Here is a 27,586-nt window from a genome sequence, read left to right as displayed (position 1 = left end):
TCCATTTGTTTTATATATTTATTTAATATTGTTATTACTATTTACTATATTAAATTTAGAAATTAATTTATATTTATTTTTTAAACGTTCATATTTGAACTTTTTTTATTCACATAGATGAAAGAAAATTGGGCGTTGATGAAAAACCATTATTAGTACAGTTGAACTGGCATAAAGATGATCGCGAAGGCAGATTTTTATTACGTCGAATAGATGAAAAAACAAATGTAAATATTTATTTATTATTTTAAATATTTCTATTATGCCTACTTATTGGTCATAATTATATTAAGCATAACATATTTAACGAACTATTGTTTCTTTCTTAAAGATGCCTGCCGGGACGTTCCAAGAAGCGGGATCAAGTTTTAAGCGAAAGCTATCAAAACGAGAAAAGAAACAGTTGAAAAAGCAAGAAAAACTTAATCGCGCAAAAAGTCACGGTTTAAGTCCAAATGATGAAAATGATGCCGGTGTTGCTGAGAAACTATACACAGGTATAATAATTGTACGACCTAATCATATTATATAAAGTAAAATAGCAATTTTTTCTGGCAATATATTATTCATTTTTAATAATAAAAGTTATTTAACGTTAAGTCAAGTTAATTTTTGTTATAAGTATAACAAATTCTTAGCATATGAAATTTACTTTTAATAGAACCCATAATACTGTGACTGTCGGTTTTAAGTCAAAATATATAAAATATTAAAGGTTAATTTGATATTTCAAATGAAAACATAGGTAATTATATTATTTTTTTTTGATTGCTTACATTTTTAATGTGGTTTTGTCTTAATATTTTAAATAACTAATAATTAAAATATTAAAATTTATTAATATGACTATTAAATTAATGTATCAAGCTTAATTAAACACTGCAATATACATACCATTGACCATAATATTTCTTATCATAATAAATTATAATATTTCAGTTTGTGAACTCATATAATTTTTTAATTAAAATAATCAATAATTTAGGCTTTTTAAATATATATATATATTTCTTTATATTATAATTAATTTTTAACCTGAAAAACAATAATGGTTTTTAAGGATTTCATTGTAGGCAGTTCAACTTGTCAATATTGATAAGTTTTTTTTTGTACTTCTTTTTTTTTTTTTTAGATATTTTTCTAAAAGTTATCTATAATATTTAATATTATTCAATATTTTGTATTGGTTAAAATAGTTCAATATCTATTTATAAATAAAGATATATACATTTTTTTCATTTAAATTATTATTTTATATTTTAAATTATTCATATAAGTTATACATAAATGCATGTTACATTAGTATTTTATTAATATTTTAGTAGTTACTCAAGTTCTGTAATTATCTTTGTTTTAAGTTAAGTTAGTTAGGTTTGTAATGCTTCTTATTAATCAGATGTGATTAATATATTGTTTTATTGTTTATATAACAATATAACTTTAATAATAAATATAGTTCAATGTGTTCAAAAACAGTACAGTATGATTGCTCACTGATTCAGTGGCGGCGCCAGATATTTTTTATTGGGGGGGGGGGGTGGCGATACCAGGCCAAATTATTTTTTGGCGAGGCATTTATGTATGCCTATTTGATCACCCATTAATTTGATTATACTATATTTTCAGGAATGTATTGCTAAAAATGTTTTGGGTATAATAATATGTTATATTTCTAAATAAATAATCAAAAAATAAATCTACTATATTATTATCACAAATGTACTACAGTAAAACTTCAAATTTTTAATGTATGAGATTTTAGAAAGTGTGCAGTTAATATTAGCATATTTAATTTAAATATTATATCAGTCAAACTTAAAATAATATAACTTAAGTCTAAAAATTCTTTTAAGTAATTAATACTATTTTATATATTAATAATGATTTACAATTTCTTTATTTACTTACTTATTTTTAACATTTAATTATATATATTTAATTATTTAATCAAATGTTGGGGGGGGGGACAATTGCACTATGCCCTCGTAGAGCGCTGCCCTGCACTGCTCTCATTTTATTTAATAATAACAGTATTACTTAACTGCGCGCATTAAATAAAATAGTGTGTCCAACATTGTATACATTATTAAATTTATTTAAAATAGGTAAACATAAATTAAATCTATTTAATTTAAAATTTTTGCAAATTTCAAAATTGGTCATATTTATAATATTTTCCTTATATTAACTCGAGAACTAATCATTAATTCTCAATTTTTTCTCACAAATCAGGTTAAGAATTGACATCAAATTATCATTGTAGGTTTGATTAGAAATGACTTGTCAATATTATTCTTTTTTCTTTACTAAATAAAAGTTGTGGTATTTTTGAATATCATGCAAGATAATTTAAGATATTGTAATTGGATACTATAGTCGTATTATCATTTTTATTGTGGATATATTATTACTATTATATAAATTGACACATTTGCATCACTTTCAAGTATAGTTTTCCTTCTATATTTTCATTGTGGTTGGACATAGTTCATACAAATAACATTTATATTAATAAACAATTCTTAATTTTCAAATAGATTTTTAAAATTAACTGGTATTGTATGTAATTGTGTTGTAACTATAAAAAGGATTCTGAAAATTATTTCATAATAATTATTAATGTAAATGTGCAATAGATAATATTTTGTATCATAAATATACATTTTTGATTTATTGTATTAACTCTAATACTAAAATCAATGTTTGATTAATTTTTTGTAGAGTTACCAGAAACAAGTTTCACTCGATCAATCTCGAATCCAGAAGCAGTTATGCGACGCCGACGTCAACAGAAATTAGAAAGAAAATTGCAAGCATTTCGAAGTAAAGACGGTGGCCCCGATACAGGGGGCACTCTCAAAATTTATGGTGAATCCCTTTGTAGAGATGTGCCATATAAAACTCTATTATTATCTATTAGAGATACTGCCCAACAAGTTGTTAAAGAAATGTTAGCTAAATATGGTCTTGATAAAGTGGATCCTCATAATTTTTGTCTTGTTCAGGTATAATTATATACATTTTTATAAAATGTTTCAACTATACAAAGTCTGTTTAAATTATCTTACTAATATTTAATCTTAATCTAACATAGGTAAACAATGCAATCGCATTAAATGAAAATAATTCTGGATTGAACAACGGGGTTTCAGAAAATAAAGAAATACTCAACAACAATAATAGGGAATATATACTTGATGATGATGAGTGTCCATTAGCTATTTTAATGAATCATCCACAAACTAGAGGTAAGTAAATCACTATTGTTTACTTATTTATTTTATTAAATATTAAGTTTAAAATAATTTGGGCCATCAATAGTTTTAGTGTTTATAAAAAAACAGATTTTCAGATAAATTTGTTTTCAATAAGTATCAGGTAATACAATATCTAATTTGATACAAATTTATCCTATTTTTAAATAAACAGTGATCATTTAATTATTTAGGTTATAACTTATCTATATATAAGGATGTTACATCTGCTAATCAAGAAACTGTGGTTTTAAAAGAATAGCTGCTTTTTAAATATTATTTTTATCTTTTCTTTGGACATTAGTTAGAGCTTGAAAAAATGAAAAGTTTAATTATTTCTATCTATAGATTAGAATTTAATGTATTTGTTATTTTATTTACTCTTTCTTAAATTTATTCAGTAATTATCCATGCCAAAGGAAAAAAGTGTGTTCAGATATTGATAAATTTATGTGATGGTGGTTTTTTTAAATTTTTTCTATTGGATCGAGATTAGTACTTTACATCGGAAAATGCTGTTAATATACGAGTATATTATATGATATTTTGCTGGATATTTTTTTTCTAACAGTTACAGTTGCCTTGACAACTAAACGATAACATTGGTATTCAGTCATTTCAATTAATCGTTATTCGATTATATCGATAATTTTTACTTAATATTCACGTTGCAGTTTCGACCACAAAAATCGATTTGTGGTTAAATGTTTTCCATGTAACGGAGAATATATCAAATTTTTGACGGGCATATGTCTATAATTGTTAAGTTTTTGTTTTCGTTTTTTTTTTTATATATATTTTAAGATACCACTATAATTAAAAATATCGTGTTTTATTTAAAGTAAAATTATTTTTTTCTAGTTAGGTATTTCTACTTTATTTTTTGTTAACAATTTCATATAAAAACAGTACTGAGAAAAAATAATGATATACTTGTTAAGTGTATCTCCAGTTAGCGGTGTTTTTGTTCGTGTAAAAGTCTCTTCACTATATTATGGTTTCTTCTATTTCTTTATGTATATAACCACGTAATAATTTTCATTGTATTGTTTTCTTACAGAGAACATTTTGTTTTTGTGAAAACTGAATTAAAGTTTCAATACGCATTAAACATCAATAAATTAGATTGATTATTAAAATTGTTTATGTTTAAAACATTTTTTTAAAGAAAAATTACAATCTTCCTTTAGCAGTTAAAAATATTAATTGAAGATCCTTGACATTTTTTGGACATGATGTATTCATTTTTTTATACACAATGACATTTTCAAAAAAATTGACTAACTTAATGTTATTTATACCACGGAACTATTTACATCGTTGTTTTTTTATATATTACTATTGATCTAAGTTAATAACAATAATATTGTTTATAATAATATAACAATTATCATACAAATATGTGATGTTTTTGGGAAAATTATCTTCAGATTAGTATAATACGTATACCGGGTTGTATAAAGAATGAATTAATTTAATGGACCAATAATGGGCAATTTAATTATATTTAAGGGACTATTAGCTCACTATGCATTCATTAAATGTTTAGTGATTGATTATACAAGCCGGCACTACAGTACCTAATATACATAAATTATAAACTAACCTTAGAAAATACGTATAGAGGCTGACACCGTCTCCGCTCAGAATTATTATTTGTGACTTACTTGAAACCCTACTAAACAGCTAAATTCCTTTGTTTTTATTTATGTGTATAAATTCATTTAATTTTCTTGGATTTTGTTATTTAAATTTTCGTCTTATGATTATGTCTTAGTTTGTATACAATAATGAAAAAAATAGTAAAAAAAGCAATAAGTTTTGTTAAAATATATAAAAATTGTAGTTATTATTATTGACGTGTAGTACATTTAAATTTAATTTGCAAACAATGCATTTAGACTAGAGGGTATTTACGTTTATTAAATATTCAACGTTTGGCCAATATTTATATTAATATATTTATATATTATAATAGCTGCAAAACTGCATTATAAACATCAAAGTTGATAAAATTGCATAAAAAAATGTTTAGATTAGATAATTCACTTGAACTCAAAATGAAACAAACGTAGCTTACTAAGAAATAAAATAACTGAGAAGCCTAAAAAAAAATGTATATATGCTAATTTTACAATATTCATGTCTAGAGTCGTGCATAATGAAAATAATCCGTAAAAGGTTTATCTAATATATGTGTCAGTATAAATAAAATCTAGATAAGCATAATATATTCAGCATTATAATTAATTAAAAATTGTAAGCAGCCATTATACGAGTATTCTCGTGTGTATATTTAATGACAAAATAATCAATGATTATCATAGAAAATTTAAAATGAAATGTTTCACATAACACATTTTGTTAAACATTTTTTAATGTTTGAAAAATATTTGATAACTAGGGTCCGATTAATATGTAATAAAAAACCAAAAATATGTACAAATATATATATTATGTAGTATAAATTAAAAAATATGTAACAAGTAAAATTTAAAATTATGTTAACGTGTAAAATTGAAATTAAATTTTAAATAATTTTTGAATAATATAAAATTAATTGTTTTTAATTTCTAATCAATTTAATTTTAAAAATATAAAATATAAAGATATTTTCACAACCACGGGAACGCAAGTACTGACACTGTTGAAAATTCGTAAATATATTTTGTCTAATAATTGTTGAATATAAAGTATAATTTAAGATCATTAATGTATAGTTATCGAACAGAAACAAATAAGATAAACTATAATCAAGTTATTAATATTTAATTAATACTTTCATATACTTATTTTCTATTTGCACTATACACTTATAATTTTTACGAGTACTATTATCGAAGTATAATTGTATAATACTACTAAACCACCGAAATTGTCAACATTTACAAAATATGTAAACAAAAAGCAGACATTTTACAAACAATGACGATTATTACGAAATATGTAAAAAACATCTAAAACAGAGGCGTCATTTCTCATTTTTTCATGGGATGCAAAACCAATATTAAAGTAATACTATAGTCACTCGCATGAATTTTTTTCAACACACTTTTTGTGTAAATGTAGATCATTTTATAGAAATTATAGTATAAAACAAATAACAATAATTTTGTTCATGGGATGCATTTGTACACCCTTGCATCCCACAAATGACGCCACTGATCTAAAATAAAATATGTTTTATTTTATTGCAAATCACGTGAAGTGAATTTATCATTTTCAATACTTAATGTATTATGTTTTATTAAAAATATGTGTTTACATACAAATCCCAGCCCTATTGATAACACTATTCATGAGTGTGCTTGGGCGTGGGAATTAAAAGGATATTTGAAAAAAATTTATCAACTTTGTTAAACTAATGGTATTAGGACATAATGTTAATGCAAAAAGTATTAAGACAAATAAGTGTCATGTAGTTATAAGTTCATAACATAGTTATAGTTACTTTTAGTCTTTAGATTCTGAGTGGAGCGATGAATGTATTGATTTTACAATATGTTTTTTTTGCGTAGGATTACATGATAGGTAGTCGATAAAATGTTTCGATTTTAAACTTTTTGGATGGTTTTGGATAGAAATTGGATCTAGTTTGTACTTTAAGTAGGTAAAAGTTCTCAGTATTTTTATGTAATCGGAATGAAGGAAAAACAGGAATTTGTATAGTAAAGTAAAGTGAAAGTGTAAAGTATTTATATTATTATTTTGGTATATATGGTATAATTTTCAAAATATTTTGGTTTTTTTAACTATATATATATATAATAATTGATTTTTTTTTTTTTAAATGTCAATAAAAAGATTTATAAATATTTAAAACTACTTTAAAATTTAATGAAATGTTCCTAAAAAGTGATTTATTTTCCAATTAAAAAATATCTAAAATGTATTGTCACAATATTTTTTTATACGTATTGAGTATTATTTGAAGTTAGAATTTTGACAAAATTCGCCAAAATTGTTTAAAATTGGAAACAATTTTGTAGTTAAAAAATTCATAAAAACTTATCGTTTTATATTTAAGTTTTGAAAATTTAATACAATACTTCTCATAAGTAGTTCATACTTAAATCATAAAATTTAAAAAATACATAAGCAGACAATTATTTTTATAGGTATTTTAACTATTTTTTAAGCTCAAATTTAGACGAAATTATTCATTATAATTATTTTGTTATAATTTAAAAACATTATTCATGTGAACTTTTTACGTACATTAAATTATTATAAATTTTACAATACGTAATGACATTTTGATTTATCTATATATATATATTATTCTATGAATCAACTTTTACTATTCTACGGTATTTACAGAAAGATATTATTACATTTTGAGTTATATAATTTGATATAATATGGTATAAAAATATATTATTATAATAATTAAATATTAATATTATAAATGCAATACTTTCGGAAAAAATTTTCTATCAACCTTCCTATTTTAATATTAAAAGTAAAATAAATAACTTTAATACCTATTATATTGAAAAAGTATATCATGAATTACTTGTTAATATAGGCTGACGACAGATCATTCTTGCGCAAAATCGCTTTTGTTTACAATTATATATCATTGAATTTAAATTTAACTCATAATGACCCACTTGACTGTTGACACTTAAGACTTAATGCACAGCAGAACAGACCGAACCCACTTGATTATCTTTTTTAAACTAAAGATCTTACGTTAACATTCTGTGTTGAAAATAAACCTATAATAGAATATTATATTAATATTACTTTACTCAGTCAACAATACGCGTAATATTAAAATGTAACTTCTACCAAATATTTGGCTGTCCCGAGAGACTATACTAGTTATACGAAATTCACGTTTTGCCTACAACTATCATATTATATATGTATGTACATTTTTTTCTTGGAAAATATCACGTTATGTGTGATTTAACTTTCTGTTCTTAAAATTTAGAATAAACACTTGCACTTTACAGGACACCCTTAAAAAAAAAAACATTTTAGATTCTGAGCGTAGCAATGAATGTATTGATTTTACAATATTTTTTTGTCAGTAGAAAAAATGCTTCAATATTTAGGGTATAGCCTTTTGTAACAAATCGCATCTATTTTGTACTTGCTTATGGAGGAAATATTTTCATCGAGTTGCATTTTTCAACAAATTAAAAAAATTAAATAAATAAATTAGAAATTAATTAATTATTAGAAAAATTGCTTACTATTTTGTTTAACGTAATGTAAAATATCTAATTTAAATAAACTGATATATACATTGTAGTCTTAACCATTAATCATCATTTTCAGAGAAAAATCTTTGCTATGCTGAGCATAGAAAATTGTAGTTCGTCGTACGGCCGATGACGTTTTTCTCTGAATTGTGTCATGTATTTGTATATAAATGATCAGAGACAATAAGGGCACGGATTTTAAAAAAATCGGCCAATCAGAAGCCGTATAGCGTTGCCCTCGTGTGTCGATTTTTTTATGTTAATATGTATTATACATACGTCAAAGGGATAGTAATGCGGCGGTGCGTGTGTCAACGGCGGCGGTCGTATATAGTGGTTAGCATGTTTACAGAGTTTAGAGCGCGCAGTGGGAAAGTCCTTGTCCTCGACGAGCGCGCCGATTGCTGAAGATTTCAGTCACGCCGTCGTATCCTATCGGTTCGCATGACGCGCTCGTCCCGCAGGACTCGTGATTTGTCCGTTATAATTAATAATAATACGAACAAAATATAATAACATTTGCAAATAAATATTTTATGATCTCACTCAGTCGATATCACCACGTTTTTACTGAATAATTTTTCGCAAACAATCGTCTTGACTCGTATGACCGACAAAAAAATAATACAATTCACTTGTAAAATATTGTTATAATTAAATTATATAATAATGTGTTCGCTCACTAAGTATGTATAATACTCCATGCCACACTGAACCTCCATCACTGGGTGTCGTATGGAGCCGATTAGAATAATAATACAATATCGCGTAGGTATGTCGGGTGGTGCGAGAAAAGATGAATATTTTTCTTTGTCGTGTTATAGTATGGGATCGTCTCACCACGATATCGTGTATCAAATTTTCTCCTTCCGTATTGTAAAATTGTAATATATTTATAGTATAATCATTGTATGCGAAGTGTTCGCGCTGTAAATTTGAAATTCTGACTCACACCGGGAACGTGTGCCACTGTCGACAATCGTATTATAATAATTATTTTTATTTATATTATTGTTAAGTGTAGTAGTACGGTCAAGGTTGTTGTTATTGTCGTTGCCGCCGCATTTTGTATACGCACGTAACGATCACACGACTCTCGCCCCGTGTTTGTACCCTGACGACGACGACAACACTTCAAACATGATGGATTGGGGTATACGACGTAAGGAAAATGACTGCAATGCGTCGACAAGACAGCCACGTTTGCGCGTGCTTCCGTTTTGTCATCATATCTTTATGATACAAATATACAGGGTAATCTATTTAAATGGCTACATTAATTTTTCTAAGTAGAATTTATATTTTTGTAGTCCAATATATTTATCTATATTTTTACAAAATAAAAATTTAATTTTCATTTTAATCAGAAACAATATATCGTTTGATTTACAAAATTTTTTATTTTTAATAATAACAATTGACTGAAAATTAGCGTATTCATTTAAATAGATCACTCCGTATACAATGTACATATAAGTTTAATATTATATTATATTAATAATGTATAACAACATTATGACACTGTTGCGTTTGTTTTAGTTTTTTTTCCAAATCAATTTGTCCCTAAAATATTATAATATGTATACTAGGGTTATATTTAGAAAAGTATATATTACGTTTATTTACACACGCCTTGGTTTTCATGTTGTTTTTTTTTACTAATATTACTATAGGTACAGTGTATAGTTTACGGGTCGCTGTTTGCTTGTGAGTCGTCGTGTAGTTTGAAAAGTATACACAAATGTACGAGACGTCGATAAAGTAGTGTGTATGTTACTTATTTTTGTTTTACGTCTTCCGATTTTTTTCTGTACACATGGCTTGTTTTTTTTTTAGAGACGATTGTGGTTTTGTTATATTATAAACGGCCAACGGTCAATGTTAACAGCGTGCTCCTCCTATATAGAACAACGCGAGTGTTAACATAATCGGCATTAGCTGTCTATTATTTTTTCAGTTTATTATATATGTAGATATGTCTATATTTAGTATTTACTACTAAATTTTCTATATTATTTTTATTTTAGATTTTTTCATGTGATTTTTTATCACTCTAATTTATCGTAAATTGATCGCAATTGTATTGTTTTGATATACAAAGCACAACTTAAGATTAAACACATTGGCTAGACCACAACATTTAATGTTAGACAATAAAAATAAAAACCCATAAAAAAGAAAAAATGGAATAATGTTGTACTTGCGAATCAATGTTGATTTGGTTGTTTTCTTGTACCAAATACACATACCACATTATAAACTACAAAATATTATCCTTCAAATGATAATATTATATCTTTTATTTTAATTTTAAATAAATAGAATTAATCGAAAATATGACATTTATTTGAAATGTGAAATAGAACGACACTTCAAAACATTTGTATTTTATAATAAGAATTTAGAATTTTTATTTTAAAAGGAGAATGGATATTTTTTTTGTTGGTTTATTCATTCTACTATATATCTATATTCTTTTTAGTCCCTTGTAATAAGAATTTGGTGGGCAAAATACTCAAGTATTTAGCTGCGTGGAAACCTAATTTAAAGTTAATTTAGTTACATAAATATGTAACTTATTATAATAAGTAATAACAAAGAAATTTTTTAAATATTTAATTAGAAAATCTTACTCTTATACATTCGACAAAATTAGTATTAATATTTTTACTTTACTTATATTAATATATTATATATCGGACTACACGTATATTTAATTTTAATTTATAAAGACGTTATTTTTTTTTAATATTTCATTTTGAATTAGAGTAAGGTAATGGGATTAACATTTATTGTGCTAGTAGCTTTTAATATCAGTCTATTTTTCATTTACACTATATAAATGTAAATATTTACTTTATACTATTTACAAATGGTTAATAAAGTGTAATAGTTTTGGCTGTTACACATAGTTTTCTATGTAAATAGGTAAGTACAACTTAAAATATTTTAAAGTCTGTGGGTTATAACTTATAACATAATATTATTAAACTTTAATTTTATAATTTACTATTAAATGTTGGTAATTTTATTTATTGACCATATTTGAAAAATATATTTAACATAGTACTTACTTACATTTACAACAGCCCCAGTCGCCGAGCATGTCTTATTTGTGTTTGCGTCCAAATTTGCCATTTCTGTATATTAAGTATAATTATGCATGGATTATCTATGGTTCACATATCATAATTCGTTGAAGTGGATCGTTTCTTGATGATTATTGATTACAATCGAGATGCTTCACACTATTCGAATTTTGTATTCATTCACATAGTTTAAATGACTTATTAAAATGTAAATCCCTTTTTTTCAATCAAATCAACATTTGACATAAAATATTTTTATTGATTATGGGTGTAGTGCAATAGTGGGTTCAACAATTGTTTGGTTCAAATGTCAACAGAAGCATATTATGTTTCTTTTTACTTTTATGAAATTTCAATGAACTATGAACAACAAGTATGCGCATTGTTAATAATCCATATCCTTATACTTTATAGAGCTTTATAGACGTGTGAATTATGTGACATGTTTGATATCTTTTAATAATCAAGGATTTCTGATAATGATTTCGATATTTTATTTCACGAAATGTGTATAATTTCCCATTTTTGTAATCAGTTTGGTGTTGTACACTCTTCGTTAAGTGGATTTATAGTGATTCTCATAACGTGTATCAGATTTAAAATGTTTTCTTATATTAACAATTATTCGATTTGATGTATTTATTTATTTATTTATATATATTATTAAAGATAATAATTTTTTCATGTTTATTTTCCTGTTATTTTAATGGGTTTATAATACGTACGTAACCTGGGTCATTTTAAGGCTATGAAGTAGAAACAGTTTTACATTTATTAGAGTAAAAATGTGGGAACACATTTTTTTGCTAGTCAAAGAGGTAATCCCTAAAGTAGATTAATATCTTCAGTTTTTATTTACGCATTTTATATTCAGTTGCGTAAAGTAATTTTGTTTCGGTTATATTGTATGTTTATGATTATGATGCTATTAGACGACTAATGTTTAGTTTTATAAATTCTAAGTAGTTGGATTAAGTAGATTAAAATGTGTGATTATAACTTATAACTCATCATTGATTTTGTTATTATAAATTTAATAATGGATTTTTAATGTTGAATACTTGTATACCAAACGCATAAAAACAATGTAGGTCAATATTAAGTTTTTAAAATTAAATATTAATAGTAATAGTCTGGTCAAGGTTTAAGGGTAATAAAGTAAAAAATAAAAATACCAAATTGTAGATAATGTTACTGCAATGTGTATGCATGGATAAAAATTGATCATGGGTTGATAATCATGGTATAAAGAAAAATATAAATCGTATAATTTTTTATTTACACAGTTTTATATTAAATAAATATATTACGAAAATTATTATAAATTATGGTGATTATAATTTATAATAAACTCGTAATTGAAATTTTTTTGAATAAATCGTATAATTAATATTGATTTTTAATGTATTTGATAATTTATTAAGTTGTTTTTTTATCGTATTATTGGAATTCCTACTTACTGCAAACACTTATATATAATTAAGTATATAACTTTTGAACTGCAATATACAAAAACTATAGTGCTGTCTTACGATCATTATTATAACTAAATAAATATGGGTAGTTTGTTCTTTAACCGTTAGATAGCATATCAAGTTATAAAACAACTACTAGAACTACAGTAATACGCATTTACCATCGAGGAGTAAAATGTATTTTCTAAAATGATTTAAATTTTATATATTTTACGATCTAATTATTAGTAATTATTAGTTTCACATGTGAATTATTTACACAACATTTACATCATTTTTAATTATTTTGATATTAATCTAAAATATTTATTTAAAAGCTAAAGGTACATCATATTTTTAATTTTTATTTTTTAAGTAATTATTCAATTTTTTAATTTTTTTTCAGTATTCAATTATTAATTTAATATACAGATTAAAATAGTAATTATAAAATTATTAGATTGAGTATAGTTTGAAAATTTATTTTAAATATCTACATTTTTGAAAATCTAAATTATCGAAGGTATTTACTTTCGTAATTTCTGTAAATTCGACGTATTATTTGTTTTGGTGTTTTAATTTGAAAAAATATTAGGTATGACATGTATTCATGAATATAAAACCGCCCCTTATAAAGTTATATATTTTAGAATAAATTTATTATTTGTTTTATTATTTTAATTAGTTATAATTTTCTTATGTTTAACTACAATACTACAGATGACTTTAGATGTGTAATAATTGTGGATTATTACAATTTAAAAATAGATTTTTAAAGCCAATTCGCTAAATTATAAAAACAAAATATTGATTTAGATTTTGTATATTATCGTTAGTTATTTACACAATTAGGATCATCAGAATTAATATTAAGTTCCAATTTTTTTATTTTTTAAGATACACAACTAAATTAATAAATAAATAAAAACAAATTATTTAGACGAATAATGTTTTTTTTCCCATTAATTACTTAATTAAATTATACAAAAGTTGCATTAATAAGACATTTTTATTTATAAACACTGAGATTTGTACTTATTTTTAATTAAAATTAAAATTTGTCACTTATTAACATGATCATCAGCGTAACATCATTTTTATTACCAATATAAATACGGCGTGTTGTATAGGCATTATTGATACGTTGCAGTATTGGCGCTGTTGTGTGTTTAAAGCATACATATCGTATTATTTCATTATCATTTATGGTATTGGTATTGGTATTATTATATATAATAATATGATAAAATCAATTGGCTAAATAATATAGTTTTATGCCACATAAACGATATAATGTATAACTGTTTGTTTTTTAGTTATGTTAATTATTAACAATGAAATGTATAATATACTGCCTACGTAATTTCCCGGCTTATGATTAATGATGATTGATGACAAGTTATGAATATCCCGATGTGTATACTGTATATACTATGTATTGTCTCTTGATATAGATGAATAGTATTTTTTTAAACTTAGTAATTGTTGTCTATTGTCAACAATATTTTAAATTATGAAAATTAAATACATGGATAAATTACATTTTATCCCAAAAATGAATTGTTTGTGAGATAATAGGATTATAATTCCAACTGAAAAAAATGACCAATAAATAAAATAACAAGTATAATTATAATATTAATTAAGATTTAGTTTTTTCATATTAGAGGAACTATAATATGTAGTTAAAGAAATGGACTATGACTTTCGCCTTATAACATTTGACAATTAAGAATGTTTTTAAAACTTATTTGTTTACAAATAATAAACTAAATTTCTTAATTTCTAAATTAAAATCTTATTTGTCTAATTTATATATTTTTTATATAATTATTGTTTATACAAAAATATGGAATTTATACATTTGGTATCGGAGAGTTGGCATCCCAATAATTGATGTATTTTTATGTGAAGCCTTATAGGTTTCTAACGACCTAAATCATATATTTTTTAGTGGAGCAACTTGATCACCCGCTTCCTCCATAACAATAATATATTATTCCATTTTTGTATGGCTTGGAGATAAAACATATAAGAGTTTTAATTATAGCTTAGAAATTAAAAAATTACATTATTTTACATAAAATTGTATTTTAGTACCGAAAATATTATAGATTTATCGAAAATCTGTTTGAGTTTTAAATAAACTAGTTAATAGTTGTATAAATATTTATATGTGTGTGGAATAAAAATAAATAGTCAATAGTTGCAGACAGTAATTGAGCATCCATAGTTATTATAGGTATACCTATATTTATAAACCATGCATTAAATTTATATTGTTTAATTTTATTTATTATCATATAAAATATTATTCAGATACATGTGGGCTTCATATATTTCAATTCAATATATATTTTATCTAATGAATGGGTAATTTTGATATTAATTTAAAATTTAAATTGTAACTGCAGCATTTTCTTAATGTTGTAATGGTATAAAAGTTTCGTTTTTCTGAAAAATTAAATATATTATGTACCATCTGTGTTGAATTGTCAATAATATACTTAATATATATATTATGCAGATAATATAAAATATAAATATGAAATTTGTATATACTCTTTTAACTCTAAATTATATTTTTTTATAGACATAAAAGCAAATCGACTGAAAAAAAATAAACAGTTTTTGTATAGATTATAACAGTGTATACATATCTTAATTTTTTTTTTGCTTAGGGTAAAAATGTCATGATTTTTACTTATTTCATGAAGTTCTAATATAATCTTATGTATTTTATAACTTAACTAATTCCTGTCTAAGCTAATGAATGGGAAGCCATTTCATTATATAGGTAGTTTCTCTAATGTAATATAGGTAGGTACATTTCTTATATTTTCTAACATCGGATGTGTTGATGTGTTGTTATTAGTGTCTATTAAATAGATTGGATCATTAAAAAAAATTATTTATCAGGTACCTATATATATATTTAATAGTTTTTAATTTTTAATACCTATTCTGATTTTTACTTTTATGTTTAGTTACAAACAATTTATTTTAACGCACACTTGTAAGAATATTTTATTTTTTACAATGACGTTTGGCAGATTCTTTTGTTTGATTGAAAATAAATTAAAGGGTTGCCTTTTGTTATAAGATACGTAAAAAAAAAAACAATAACATAAATAATAAATACAGTATTTATTTATTATATATATATTTGAATAGCACATATATTGTACTCGTAATTTAGTTACAAAAGCAGATTACAATGATACTTAAGCAAGATAGTGTGGTCGACACGCGAAGGCCGTTTGAAAATTGATAATCAAATTAAAAATCGTCCGTTTGAATTATTCGAAGTAGTCCATATAATTTATTTACGAGGTTCATAACGTTGAAATCGATAAAACACAAAAGTGACATTGTTTTGAAGTTTTTAGGATATAATTATAGTGCCAATATAATGGAATCATTTAATGACGAATTCATCTAATGTCCAAAATATATAATAGTGTTATATTTCTATGATAAATATATAATATGTTATAGCCATATATTGAGCCATTAATTTAATATAATTTTTAGAATTTAATTGATCTATTTATATTTACTATAAATGTCATGGTTTTCGAAACACAAATGTAATGAGTAAGGCTAAGTTTTATAGGCAATGCAAAATGTGTAAAATATGCATTTTATTTTTAAAAACCTTTACTTTTTAATTTTGCATTTTTCGTTTATATTATACATTTTTAACTAATAAAATTGTCACCCAAAAAGTTAAAAATATTGTCTACACTGTAAACACTCGTCGTATTACCGATTAGTAAATCAATTTTGAACAATCATAGTTGGATTGTCCACATGCCTATAAAATCTTATCTTTCATCCAATACAACTGGCCATATCGATCTATAAATAGTATAATATGTACAATAAATTAAACAATAATTACAAACTTTCATAAGATAAATACGATTTTATATTAGTATTTAAATACTTAAAAACTCTAAATATGGAATTATATATGCATTTTGATTAGAATATTCAAAGATATTTAAAATAAAAATTGTTCTATTTAATGTAGAATGAGCTAAATCGTGGACATCAACCATCAACTAATGTATTTGGATTAAAATAATTAAATCCTAGCTCTAGTAGTAATTAGTATTGTTTATGTATACATTTTAACTAATTTTTCATCAGGTATTTATTAAAGATTATTAACAATTAAAAAACGTATATATATATATTTATTAGAGATAAAAATAATGTAGATTGTTAATTTGTAATAAGTGATCATATTATTGGTTTTTGCATTAATTTTGTAATCCCTTACAATTACAATTGTAGTTACTTACGATGTGAATTATATATTATTATAAAATATACCTATACTAAATATTATCATTTGTTCAAGGGTTAACAGTTTCATACATAATCCATTTTTGGAAAAAAACCTTGTTTGTTAATTAAATAAGATATTAATTTAACCATGTAGCGTATTTAAAAAACACAAATTTTAATATGATTTACTATACAAAATACAAACATCGTATAATAACTAAGTTTATATTATTAATTTTTCGATTTATTTATTATTATAACAATGTATTTACAATTTTATAATTATTCCCATTTTAATGTTAGGATCACATTTATATTTCATTTTGGTTAGATCATATTCTGTTATTTTTTCAATAAAGATAGCGCCACCGTTTTTAAGGGTCTTTCGTATACAATTTTGATGGGCGACTCGCCAATCCGCCAGTCATACTTAATCTATTGGGCGTTCCAGCATAACGCTACTTGTGTGTTAACTTTAAATCGTGTTTCATAAATTTGATTTAGTTTTTTATTACAATAATTAATTAAATTGTTTAAAATATGATTGGTCTCTGGTCATATACAAATTTCCGCCTACGAAATAAGGAATGTGAAGTGCTCTTAGGTGGTATAGTATTTTTTTTTAAATTTTAAAAGCATAATAGTTTTTATTAAATCGTAATTATATATGTACATTTTTATACTTAATTTTCATATTTTAACTAAAAAATATTAATTAAAAGAAAATGATAATCGTATCGTTATAATATTTAAATCGATATATATATATATATATAGCTACACATAATACAATGTTAAGAAACACTAAACATAACAATGGCATTCAATTTATAGAATTGTGTATAGTTTGTTAATAAAACCGAGCTTTTAAAAGAAATACGTTTATTGTAATAAGTGTATATGGGACAAGCCGTAAATGTTGATGTGAATTTATTTTAATTTATATAGGTCCTCGTAATCAATTGATTAATTTTAACCGTTCCTATTATATTAAATATAAATTAGTATAATTACAGTGCTATACACTGTAGCACTGATAGTGTGTTAGTTTTTTTTAAGTCAGGCAAAGCTTAATATTAATCATTTTCTATTTAGTGATTAGAAATTAGTTACTAATAATTATAAGAACTATATTACCACAATAAATAGTAACATTTAAAATAAGCTGAAAAAGTATTTTCATTATATTGAATTATTGTTAGCTAATAGGTAATTGTATTTATATTCGTTTATTTTGATTGATTGTAATAATTTCAAATAATTTAATTTCTATTTAGTATATTGTTTCTAATTGAATACCATGTTATTTATCATGCATGCTATTTACTTAAATGTTTCTTAAACTAATTAAAGAGTATATGACAATAACTGGCTTAGTTGAACACACATTTGTGTTTCTCGAGTAGAATTCCATTTATTTGTTGTTTTACAAAAGCCAAAATAACCAAACGAAGGTGGTTTAAAGGAGTTGTCTGTGCACTCAACATTGTTAACAAAAGGGCTTATAGAAATTGTATTATGTGTTAAATAAAAATATGGGTCGCTCTATGGGTTTGTAGTGACGATAATACATGTTGGGAGGAAATCCTCTATTCATCCTTTTGATTTTTATTCACATTGGTATTGCAATCTTGAGTTAGAATGATCTTACCAAATCCATGCATGCATGTATGTGTGTATGTATGTATGTGTGTATGTATGTATGTGTGTATGTATGTATGTATGTATGTATGTATGTATGTATGTATGTATGTATGTATGTATGTATGTATGTATGTATGTATGTATGTATGTATGTATGTATGTATGTATGTATGTATGTATGTATATGTGTGTGTGTTTTTGTATATTTGCAAGTACTTATTTTTCCGACATATTTTTTGACTATACGAGCTGTTTATTTTTTACTATCATAACTGTTTATGATTCATACGTGGAAAGCATTCATGTTGATGATTTAAATAAAACTATTTATGTAATATGATTTCATTGGGATATGTATATCGTTTTAACTTAAATATAATTTTCTCAGCGTATTTTAATTTACCGCTGTAAATGTTTTGCAAGATAGATTGATCACGTCGTGGTTTTAATTGTAATTTAATTGACGAAACCCGAGTAGTTATATTATTCTACTGCGAAACTCCGGGACTGAGTATATTCTAGGTTTAACTCGTTTAGACTCGAGGGTCTACTATTTAGATAGGGTTTGTATAATATGGAAAATAAACGTGAACTGTGTATAAAACAAATTTAAAGAGAAAAACCATTATTTATATTTTTATTCTTTAAATTGTATTTTACGAAAACAATTCTCAAAGAGACTTTAAAACCTAAGTACTATTTTGCCTTACTAAGACGAGTGGTTTTTTTTGCAGTTATTGAATATTATTTTTTTTTTTTAGCCCTGGAGAGCTACGGGGTTTAAGTTGAGTTCTATGCCCCTAACAAATAAGTAAAGATATATTTTTGTCTATATTGAATATATATATATATATAATAAAGCTTAGTCATTTTACATGATATTTCATTTAAATGTTTTTAAATCCTAATGTAGTATACAATTTATTTCAATGGTAAAATAGTAAAATGTTATTTAAGATCGAAAAATTATATGTTCTATTTGGACTTACTAATTAAATAATAAACTAAAATTACCATTAAGTAGTTTTAATTCTGAAAAACGTTGAAATTGTTTTAATCCATAATTTTTATCTTGACATTTTCATTAACTTTAACTAAAACCGTGATATACTTGCCGAAGGGTATGAAAATGCACAGTTATAGTGTATTAAATTTGAATTTTTTTTTTGTGAAATTTGGATATTGCAAAGCAATAATAATATCTTAAAATGTTAATACTTTTATTAAAATCGTTATTATTTATTCATTAATGTATCATAAATTAAAATTGTTATTTCTAAATACACGATAATCGTGTTGTTCATTTACCTATACATGATGGTGTATTTGATAGTTTTACAATAAATTGCTTTTCTTTTAAGTAAATTAGATACACATATTATACACTTAACGTATTTAATTTCAAATCCGAGAATTATGTTTCAATTCATAATAATATTAATTATTATGCAACATCCCTGAATTATTTAAGTGTTTTTGTTAAAAACAGTTTATTCCAGTGTCAATAATTCAGATTATTTAATTAATTAAAAATTAGTTTAATTATTAAGAATTTTAATATCTGTTAATTTGTCACTGATAAGCTTAAAATTAGAGTGTTCGTGTAATTTGTCATTTCAATTTTGTTCAAATTTTTCATTTTTTTTTGCAAAAACATTTATTGCAATTTAAAACTTATTGAGGTATCGCATGTAGACATGATACGAAAAGGTAGAAAAAACTATTGTAAGCTATTGTATCAGTTATACAATATATTGACTGACTAATAAATCAAAAACAAGAAAATTGGTTTTTCGAATGATGTATTGCTAACAAAGTAATTATGAAATAATCAATTTCTTTAATTATTTCAATGATATTTTTAAGAAAAATTATTTTTGTTACAAATATAGCCAAGTTAAAACCAATATTTTTTTTATATATACCATATTAATTTTAATTTTTATTGATATTTTTTTACAAGAATATTCGTAATATTATATAAATTGTCCAAACTCATGTTTTAGACAATGATATTACGATATATCATTTTATACATATAAACTTGATGTAACAGAATAATGTTTCGTAATTAGTGCGGAGTGAAAAAATGATAAAGAATATGTTTTACACGATATTTACATTATTATATCTACATATATTTAGTATATATCTACTGACGGTAAAATATTTAAGTTTTATATTTACTTAGTTTCTATTGTCATTGAAACATCATGATACATATATTTTTTGACATTGACATTAGGCATATTATAATAAACATTTAAAAATAAGACGCTCGGTTTCTTAGTTAGTTTTGAATTTTATTTGTATTTAGTTTGAAATAATATATATTATATCATAAAAAAACATGAAAGTTTACTATTTGTTTTTGTAGTATCTATTTTAAATTTAATAATGTTTTTAAATGGTTACCTATATTTGTAATATTGTTTAAACTAAATAAGGACATTTTATAAGCAATCTAAGATATATCAGTTTAGAACGTTGAATCAATGTTATTTTTTATCCATAAATTATAATTAATTATTAATTTGTCAAGTGGAGTGGCTGGATATTAGGAGTTATATCGTTCCTTTAAACTTTAAATATCATTAATAAGTAATTAAATACTTTACAATTGTGTATTAATATTTTTCCAAACATTTTTTTCTCAGAATATAAAACTAAAAAATTGAGTAAGTGTTAGAAAAAACAATTGTACCTTTAGAAACTTGTATATCATGGATGAAATGTGATCAATTTGACTGTGTTGTAAACTTTTAAGTGTTGTACAAGGTTTTCGTATATCAAGTAAATAAAGATGATTTTTTAGTGATACGAGCGTTTCATATAAAAAAACAAATCACCTTGTAGAATACATTATTGCTAAGTATATTTTATTTACTTACTATTACATTGCTGAAAATTGTGCTGCAGTAATGAACTACAACATTTTTGGAGTGTTTTCACACGAACACTATGTAAATAACTATTGATGATGTACCTACTGAAAATATAATCATGGTTATAAATGTATATCTATATTATATGTATAATATTGTTTTAAAAAATATATTTTAATGGTGAATAATGTTACTATATGTATATTTAAATATTTAAAATATTAGAATATCGCGTAAAGTCATGAGTCCCACGTAACGTTTTAGTCTTAATGATATTTTTGTTTTTATTGAGTTTCTATTTTTTGGCCCGCAATCAAAATAGCTTTTTGGGGCGCTATTGTTCGATTAATCGTATAAAATACATTTAATGTTGCAGTACAAACGGAATAAAATGATGGCTATTAGAGATAATATTTGCTATATGATTGGTAGGTAATAGAAAAATCGCATGGGATGGTAGGTACCTATAAATGTGTTATGTGTGATAGAACTTTTTTCTTTTAACTTTTGATTCAATTTATGCTGTTCTTCTTATAGCCTCTAACCATTTTCAATTTGATATCTGCACATGATCAAGGAAGATATAATATTATTTGTTATAGATAAATATTTTTTTAAGATATTTCCAAGATTATATAATTAATTAAAAATAATGTATTAATACTATACAAAATCAAGTGAAAACTGACGAATAATTAAAAACTACAAATAGTTTTATTTGTTTTTAACATATATGAGAGTTATAAACTACTATAATTATATTAAGTATTTGTCATAAAAATCAATTACGTAAATGGTTCGATATTCATATAAAAATAATTTTACATAAGTGCAGTATTATTAATTATTATAAAAGTGAGAGCTGTAATTTACCTATTTCAATGTGGTAACAATTAATTATATATAATATGTAAAAATTATTTCCTTTACGTCTAATTATTATTGTAATAAGATTAGTTTTTATTGCTATCAGTCTGCAAACAATCAAGGTTCTAAGTCTAAGTCGATTATCATGTTTTTGTTTCCAGACTGTTCATTTTCAATGTCTCGTCACGTAGAATTTATATCCACCATGTTGGCAAAGTTTCCTTATAAAACTTTCGTTTTTTTTTTTTATATATCAGCCGTTCCAACTTTCATGTATGTTCACGCTGTGGAGTAATGGTTCTGAAAAAACCTAACCTAAGTACTTTCATACAACTATATAATTCTACATCATAAATCATTAAACTCGTTTCATAGGTTAAAATATGATGATGATGAAGGATGAACGTAATATTATTATTTTGTATTATCTACACAAACTTGTACATCAGATCACTATTTTATAACGTGTATCGTTTTTGCATTTTATACCTCTCGGAATTTTAAGTTTTTAATTATTATTAATTCATCTATGTATGTATATAAACATAGGTACAAAAAAATAATGTGACTAACATTTTTTTATAATGTCACTCACGGAAGTATTCGAAAAAAACTAACAAATTGCCGCATTAACATACTTATATACTTATACTGCATGCGTAATTATAACAATACAATATAATATATAGTAAAATTAGAATCGACATTATAATTTCGTTATTGGTCTAAATGAGAATCGCGTGTCCATAATATTTAGGGTGTGTCGGTTGTAAACGGAAATTTTGAACGGAACCATAACGAGAAACTTTTTTCGTATTCTGCGTCGTTGGTAATATTGTACGTAATGCAAAATCGTATTGTGTTAGTATATATTGTGTATGAATTTGATGAGGATATGGGAAAGTCCGATGTGTTAACAATTTACATATTATTCGCGATAAATGTATGCTTGGGTGTGTGTATTTCATCCATTGTCATGGCAGGAAACTTCACTATTGCTCTGTGTATACCATCGCCGTTGCGTTATACTTTAGGTACAGTTGGTTTAATAAACAAAGTACCTACTTATGTATGCGTGTGTACATTATAATGTGTGCACATCGTTCGCTTCGCTGTGGTTTATATAATATACAATATATCCATATTCTATACATATTCTTTCAACTAAAAATGAAATGGATATTGATTTGTAGTAGGCGTTCCGGAAATATGGTTTTAGTTTTGACAGTCGTGTTTGTACAGTTACGCTGTTTGTATTTTATATGATGAATACTTTTGTATATTATATTTATATATAATATATTGATAATCAAGGTAGTAGCGTAAAAGTATATTAAAGTTTGTTTATGTTATTATTTTATCTGTATTAAGTACTATATCAAGTTTGTTTGATTTTAAATATATTATATATTATATATTTATTATTTATACTTTATAGACAACACACGATCATTGTAATATGTGTATTGGGATTTTGTTGATGAAATAATGAAACAAAATGTTTACTTTTATACAAATCGTACTAATTTTATGTTTTAAAATATAATTAATGTCTCTTCTCAAGTGGGTTCAAGTAACCCGTTTATGTAAAATTATACAAAACTAAATTCGTTAGTATATATAGTACAATATTTTTATAATTTAAAACTACATGTGTATACCTATACCATTATAAACCTAATACGAAATTGAGCTAAGTAAAAATGTATTATTTTATCAGCGATCATCTATTAATATTTGATCAAACTGTTTAAAGTTTATCAGGTAAAAAAAATATCAATATAATAGCATTAGAATTACTCTTTAAAAATAGTTTCCTGTCAGGTTTGAAAGCATTGTGTTGTGCTCTCTATTATATAGTTTTTCCATGGATGGCGTTTTCAATGAAATAATATAATATGAAATGTTGTTATACTCAAATTTTTAATATAAAAATACATTCATCTCGTCTAAAGTAATTCTTAAGTTACGTTGTTGTTGTACATCATGGATTTTAATGTACATAATCAAGGCTATTGAGAGTTTTTGACTGAAACATTTCTTAATATAATTTCCGAAAATGTATTGTGAATATAAATAAATTACGTACTTATAGGTATTTACACTTTTTAACGATTCGCTCAATTTGTTTGATCTATACAAGTATACGACGATAGGCTATATTTATTGGTATAAGTTAATTATTCAAATTTATAATATTGGTTCTTATTTTTTTTTAACGGAATTAAAAAGCAATCCCAAAACGGTTACTTTTCTTGGCAGAAAACATTTTAGACATTAGTTATGGATTTGATTTATGAATTATTCATCGACTCAAAGTTTGAATACTGCACAATGTAAATATTCGTCTCGCGTAAAAATTCGATTAATTAATAACGAAAGACCCTGTCAGAAGCGTGAAACAAATGTTATGTAAATGCCCTCTCCGACCTTTTTGCCCAATTAACGGCCATAATTATTTAGTCCGCGGTGTACGCTCTGGGATATATTATGATGTATACATAATATATATACATGTGTGTGTGTGTTTAACAGCATAGATCCGTTCAAAACCTTTGGTGTTAAATAATAATGATAATGATAATAGTTTAGTGAATATGACGCGTTGATGACGTTTGATTACATTTCGGTCGAATTCAGTTTGAGCTATGGTCATTTTCGTTTTCCATCCATTTACATATTTATCTCTGAGCGTCAATCATTTTCTATGTATATAATATAAATTATAGTGCATTGTTGGTTCTGGTATTTTTGATATAGATAATACGTGAATATACGTTATTTCACATCGGCCGTCTCTACAGAAACTGTGTGTAGGTAATTCTGTTTTCTTTTTCTTCGTCCTCATCTTGGTCCCTCGGTGATAAATTATACTTTTAGTGTAGGTACCAACGTCACGCATTTATTCTTCAAAAGTTACTCGAGGGCACCACACCCGAACATAATAAGTAATAACTTATCATTGTGTGCATTTATATAATATATATATATATATATATTCATATTGTTGTATATATAATTTTACTGCAAACGGCAAAATGTCTGGTAGTTTCGCCATCTGTTTTGGTCCCGTGAGTTCTTCATTGTTATCGCCAAAAAGTTCTTAAATAAAAAGTGCTTATGTGGACGGATATATCGTTGTTTTAGTTGTTTGGTATGATAAAACTGAATAAAAAACAAGTCACGGCAATAAAATTTCCTCGTTTTGTTTTAGTATATGTATGTTAACTTCGTGATTTCTAAGACTGAGATTTCTACAATAAAGTTATTAAAATCTTCATCAATGTTTATTTATTAACTGTTGTAAACTTTAAAAAGTACCTATATAAATACAATATACACTTATAAATTTAATAGAATATAAATGTAGGATAAATATCGAGGAAATATGACATCGGGAAAAAATATTTTTACTCTCGGTAGTTAATATAAAATGCGTATAAATATATAGTATAACAATATGATAATACTACAAACAGATATGAAAAAAAAAAACACAAATTTGTCAAAAAAAAAATTCTTCAGATCGTTTAATTAAATGTAGTGTTAACTAGGTACTATAAAAATACGATTTATTTTCACCGGCTTGACCGTGGAATTACTGGAATTGTACACGATTCAAATCTTAATGTTAACGGTGTTATAGTTATTATTACACAGTATTATAATTTATACTTTTATTGTGTGCCGTAATCATTTTTCGAGTTGTTCAGTTCAAACTTTCTTCTATGCAGTGGCGTCAACGGATGATAAGACGTTTCGAATTTTCGATATGACGTCCTGTAGTAGTGTTTTGCTTGCGTAGTACGTCTATTCCTCCAATGATTCTGAAATGGAAAATAATAGTAACAATAACAATGGTATATTATATAGGTCAAAAAAATGTATGTGTACTTTACCCCCGTCTCCCATGTCTGTCTTTGTAACCGCCCGGCTGACGCGTTAGGGGTTACATTGTATTTTGGCTGGCTGGCTGGTTGCTATTATGACGTATATACATTATACGTGTCCTGTTTACGACAGTTTTTTATTCGGAAGTTTACGTCTGTGATGTGCCAAGTCGATTTTTTTGTTTACTGTTGTATAAACGGTGGTTGTAGCAGCACGGTGAATATATTATGTATATTATATATAGTTCTCAGTCGTGGGTGTTGGTGGTCGGCCGGCGCCGTTGGCCGAAGGGAGAAGATAACGACTATATCGTTGTTGTGTTATGATCTCTACCGACCCCTAGCTTCAGGCATTTGTATATATCTAGTGTTTTTATGTATTTTATTTTTGGTTTGTCGGGTCGACGTCATTGTTTATCACACACACACACAATACAAATCGCTTTTTCGTCTAAAATTGGGTTACGTGTGCAAACTGTGTAATTCTACGCGGTATGTAGCGGCGTATATTATATTATATATATATTATGGCTCTGTATGCCCGGAAGCATTTTTTTTCTAATGGTTTAGTACGGTTTCACTGTTGTGGTTTAGCCCTGTGAACGATCACCGCCGTCTTGGGTTAAGTAAATTCACGTAGTTATATTTGAGGCGCGAGTCTGCGTTTTTATTGGTAACAATATTTTCTACTTGTATTTTTTATTTAATATCTTCACCTGCATATTAATTCAACCACCCGACTCTCAATGTGTGACTTACTAACAATTATATTAACGATTGTCATGCACCTAACCTAACCAGTTGAATGCAAAAGATGGATGGATCGTTTAAATATTATTGTTTTTGCTCTAAATATATAATATGATAAAATAGTCTGTATTCTATTTGGTTATATTTTAGCTAATTATTGTTTTCCATTTCTCCAAGTTTGTTATTCAAGATCGTAAATTATTATTATTGTTTAGAGTTTTAGACTTTAGATCATAACTTTATT

At 24.9% G+C, this 27,586-nt stretch overlaps 1 protein-coding gene across 7 annotated transcripts in view; it reads left to right on the top strand.

Moving 5' to 3' along the window:
• Window positions 1–27,586, top strand: part of LOC132917779 (afadin) — a 62,122-nt gene that overhangs the window by 18,117 nt on the left and 16,419 nt on the right. For 4 of the 7 annotated variants that reach the window (XM_060978671.1, XM_060978667.1, XM_060978668.1 and 1 more), the window contains exons 4-7: window positions 118–227; window positions 332–497; window positions 2,722–3,005; window positions 3,095–3,248. In XM_060978671.1, the coding sequence (XP_060834654.1) occupies window positions 118–227; window positions 332–497; window positions 2,722–3,005; window positions 3,095–3,248 (714 nt within the window). Of the gene's footprint in view, window positions 1–117; window positions 228–331; window positions 498–2,721; window positions 3,006–3,094; window positions 3,249–8,896; window positions 9,630–17,800; window positions 17,914–27,586 lie in introns of those variants that run through there. The other 3 variants (XM_060978674.1, XM_060978672.1, XM_060978673.1) reach the window with 3 other exon arrangements.

The sequence above is a fragment of the Rhopalosiphum padi genome, chromosome 1 (genome assembly GCF_020882245.1).
Source record: "Rhopalosiphum padi isolate XX-2018 chromosome 1, ASM2088224v1, whole genome shotgun sequence".
NCBI classification, from domain to species: Eukaryota; Metazoa; Arthropoda; class Insecta; order Hemiptera; family Aphididae; genus Rhopalosiphum; species Rhopalosiphum padi.
The sequence above is the reverse complement of the archived record's forward strand: the minus strand, read 5'-3'. Positions and strand labels throughout refer to the sequence as shown.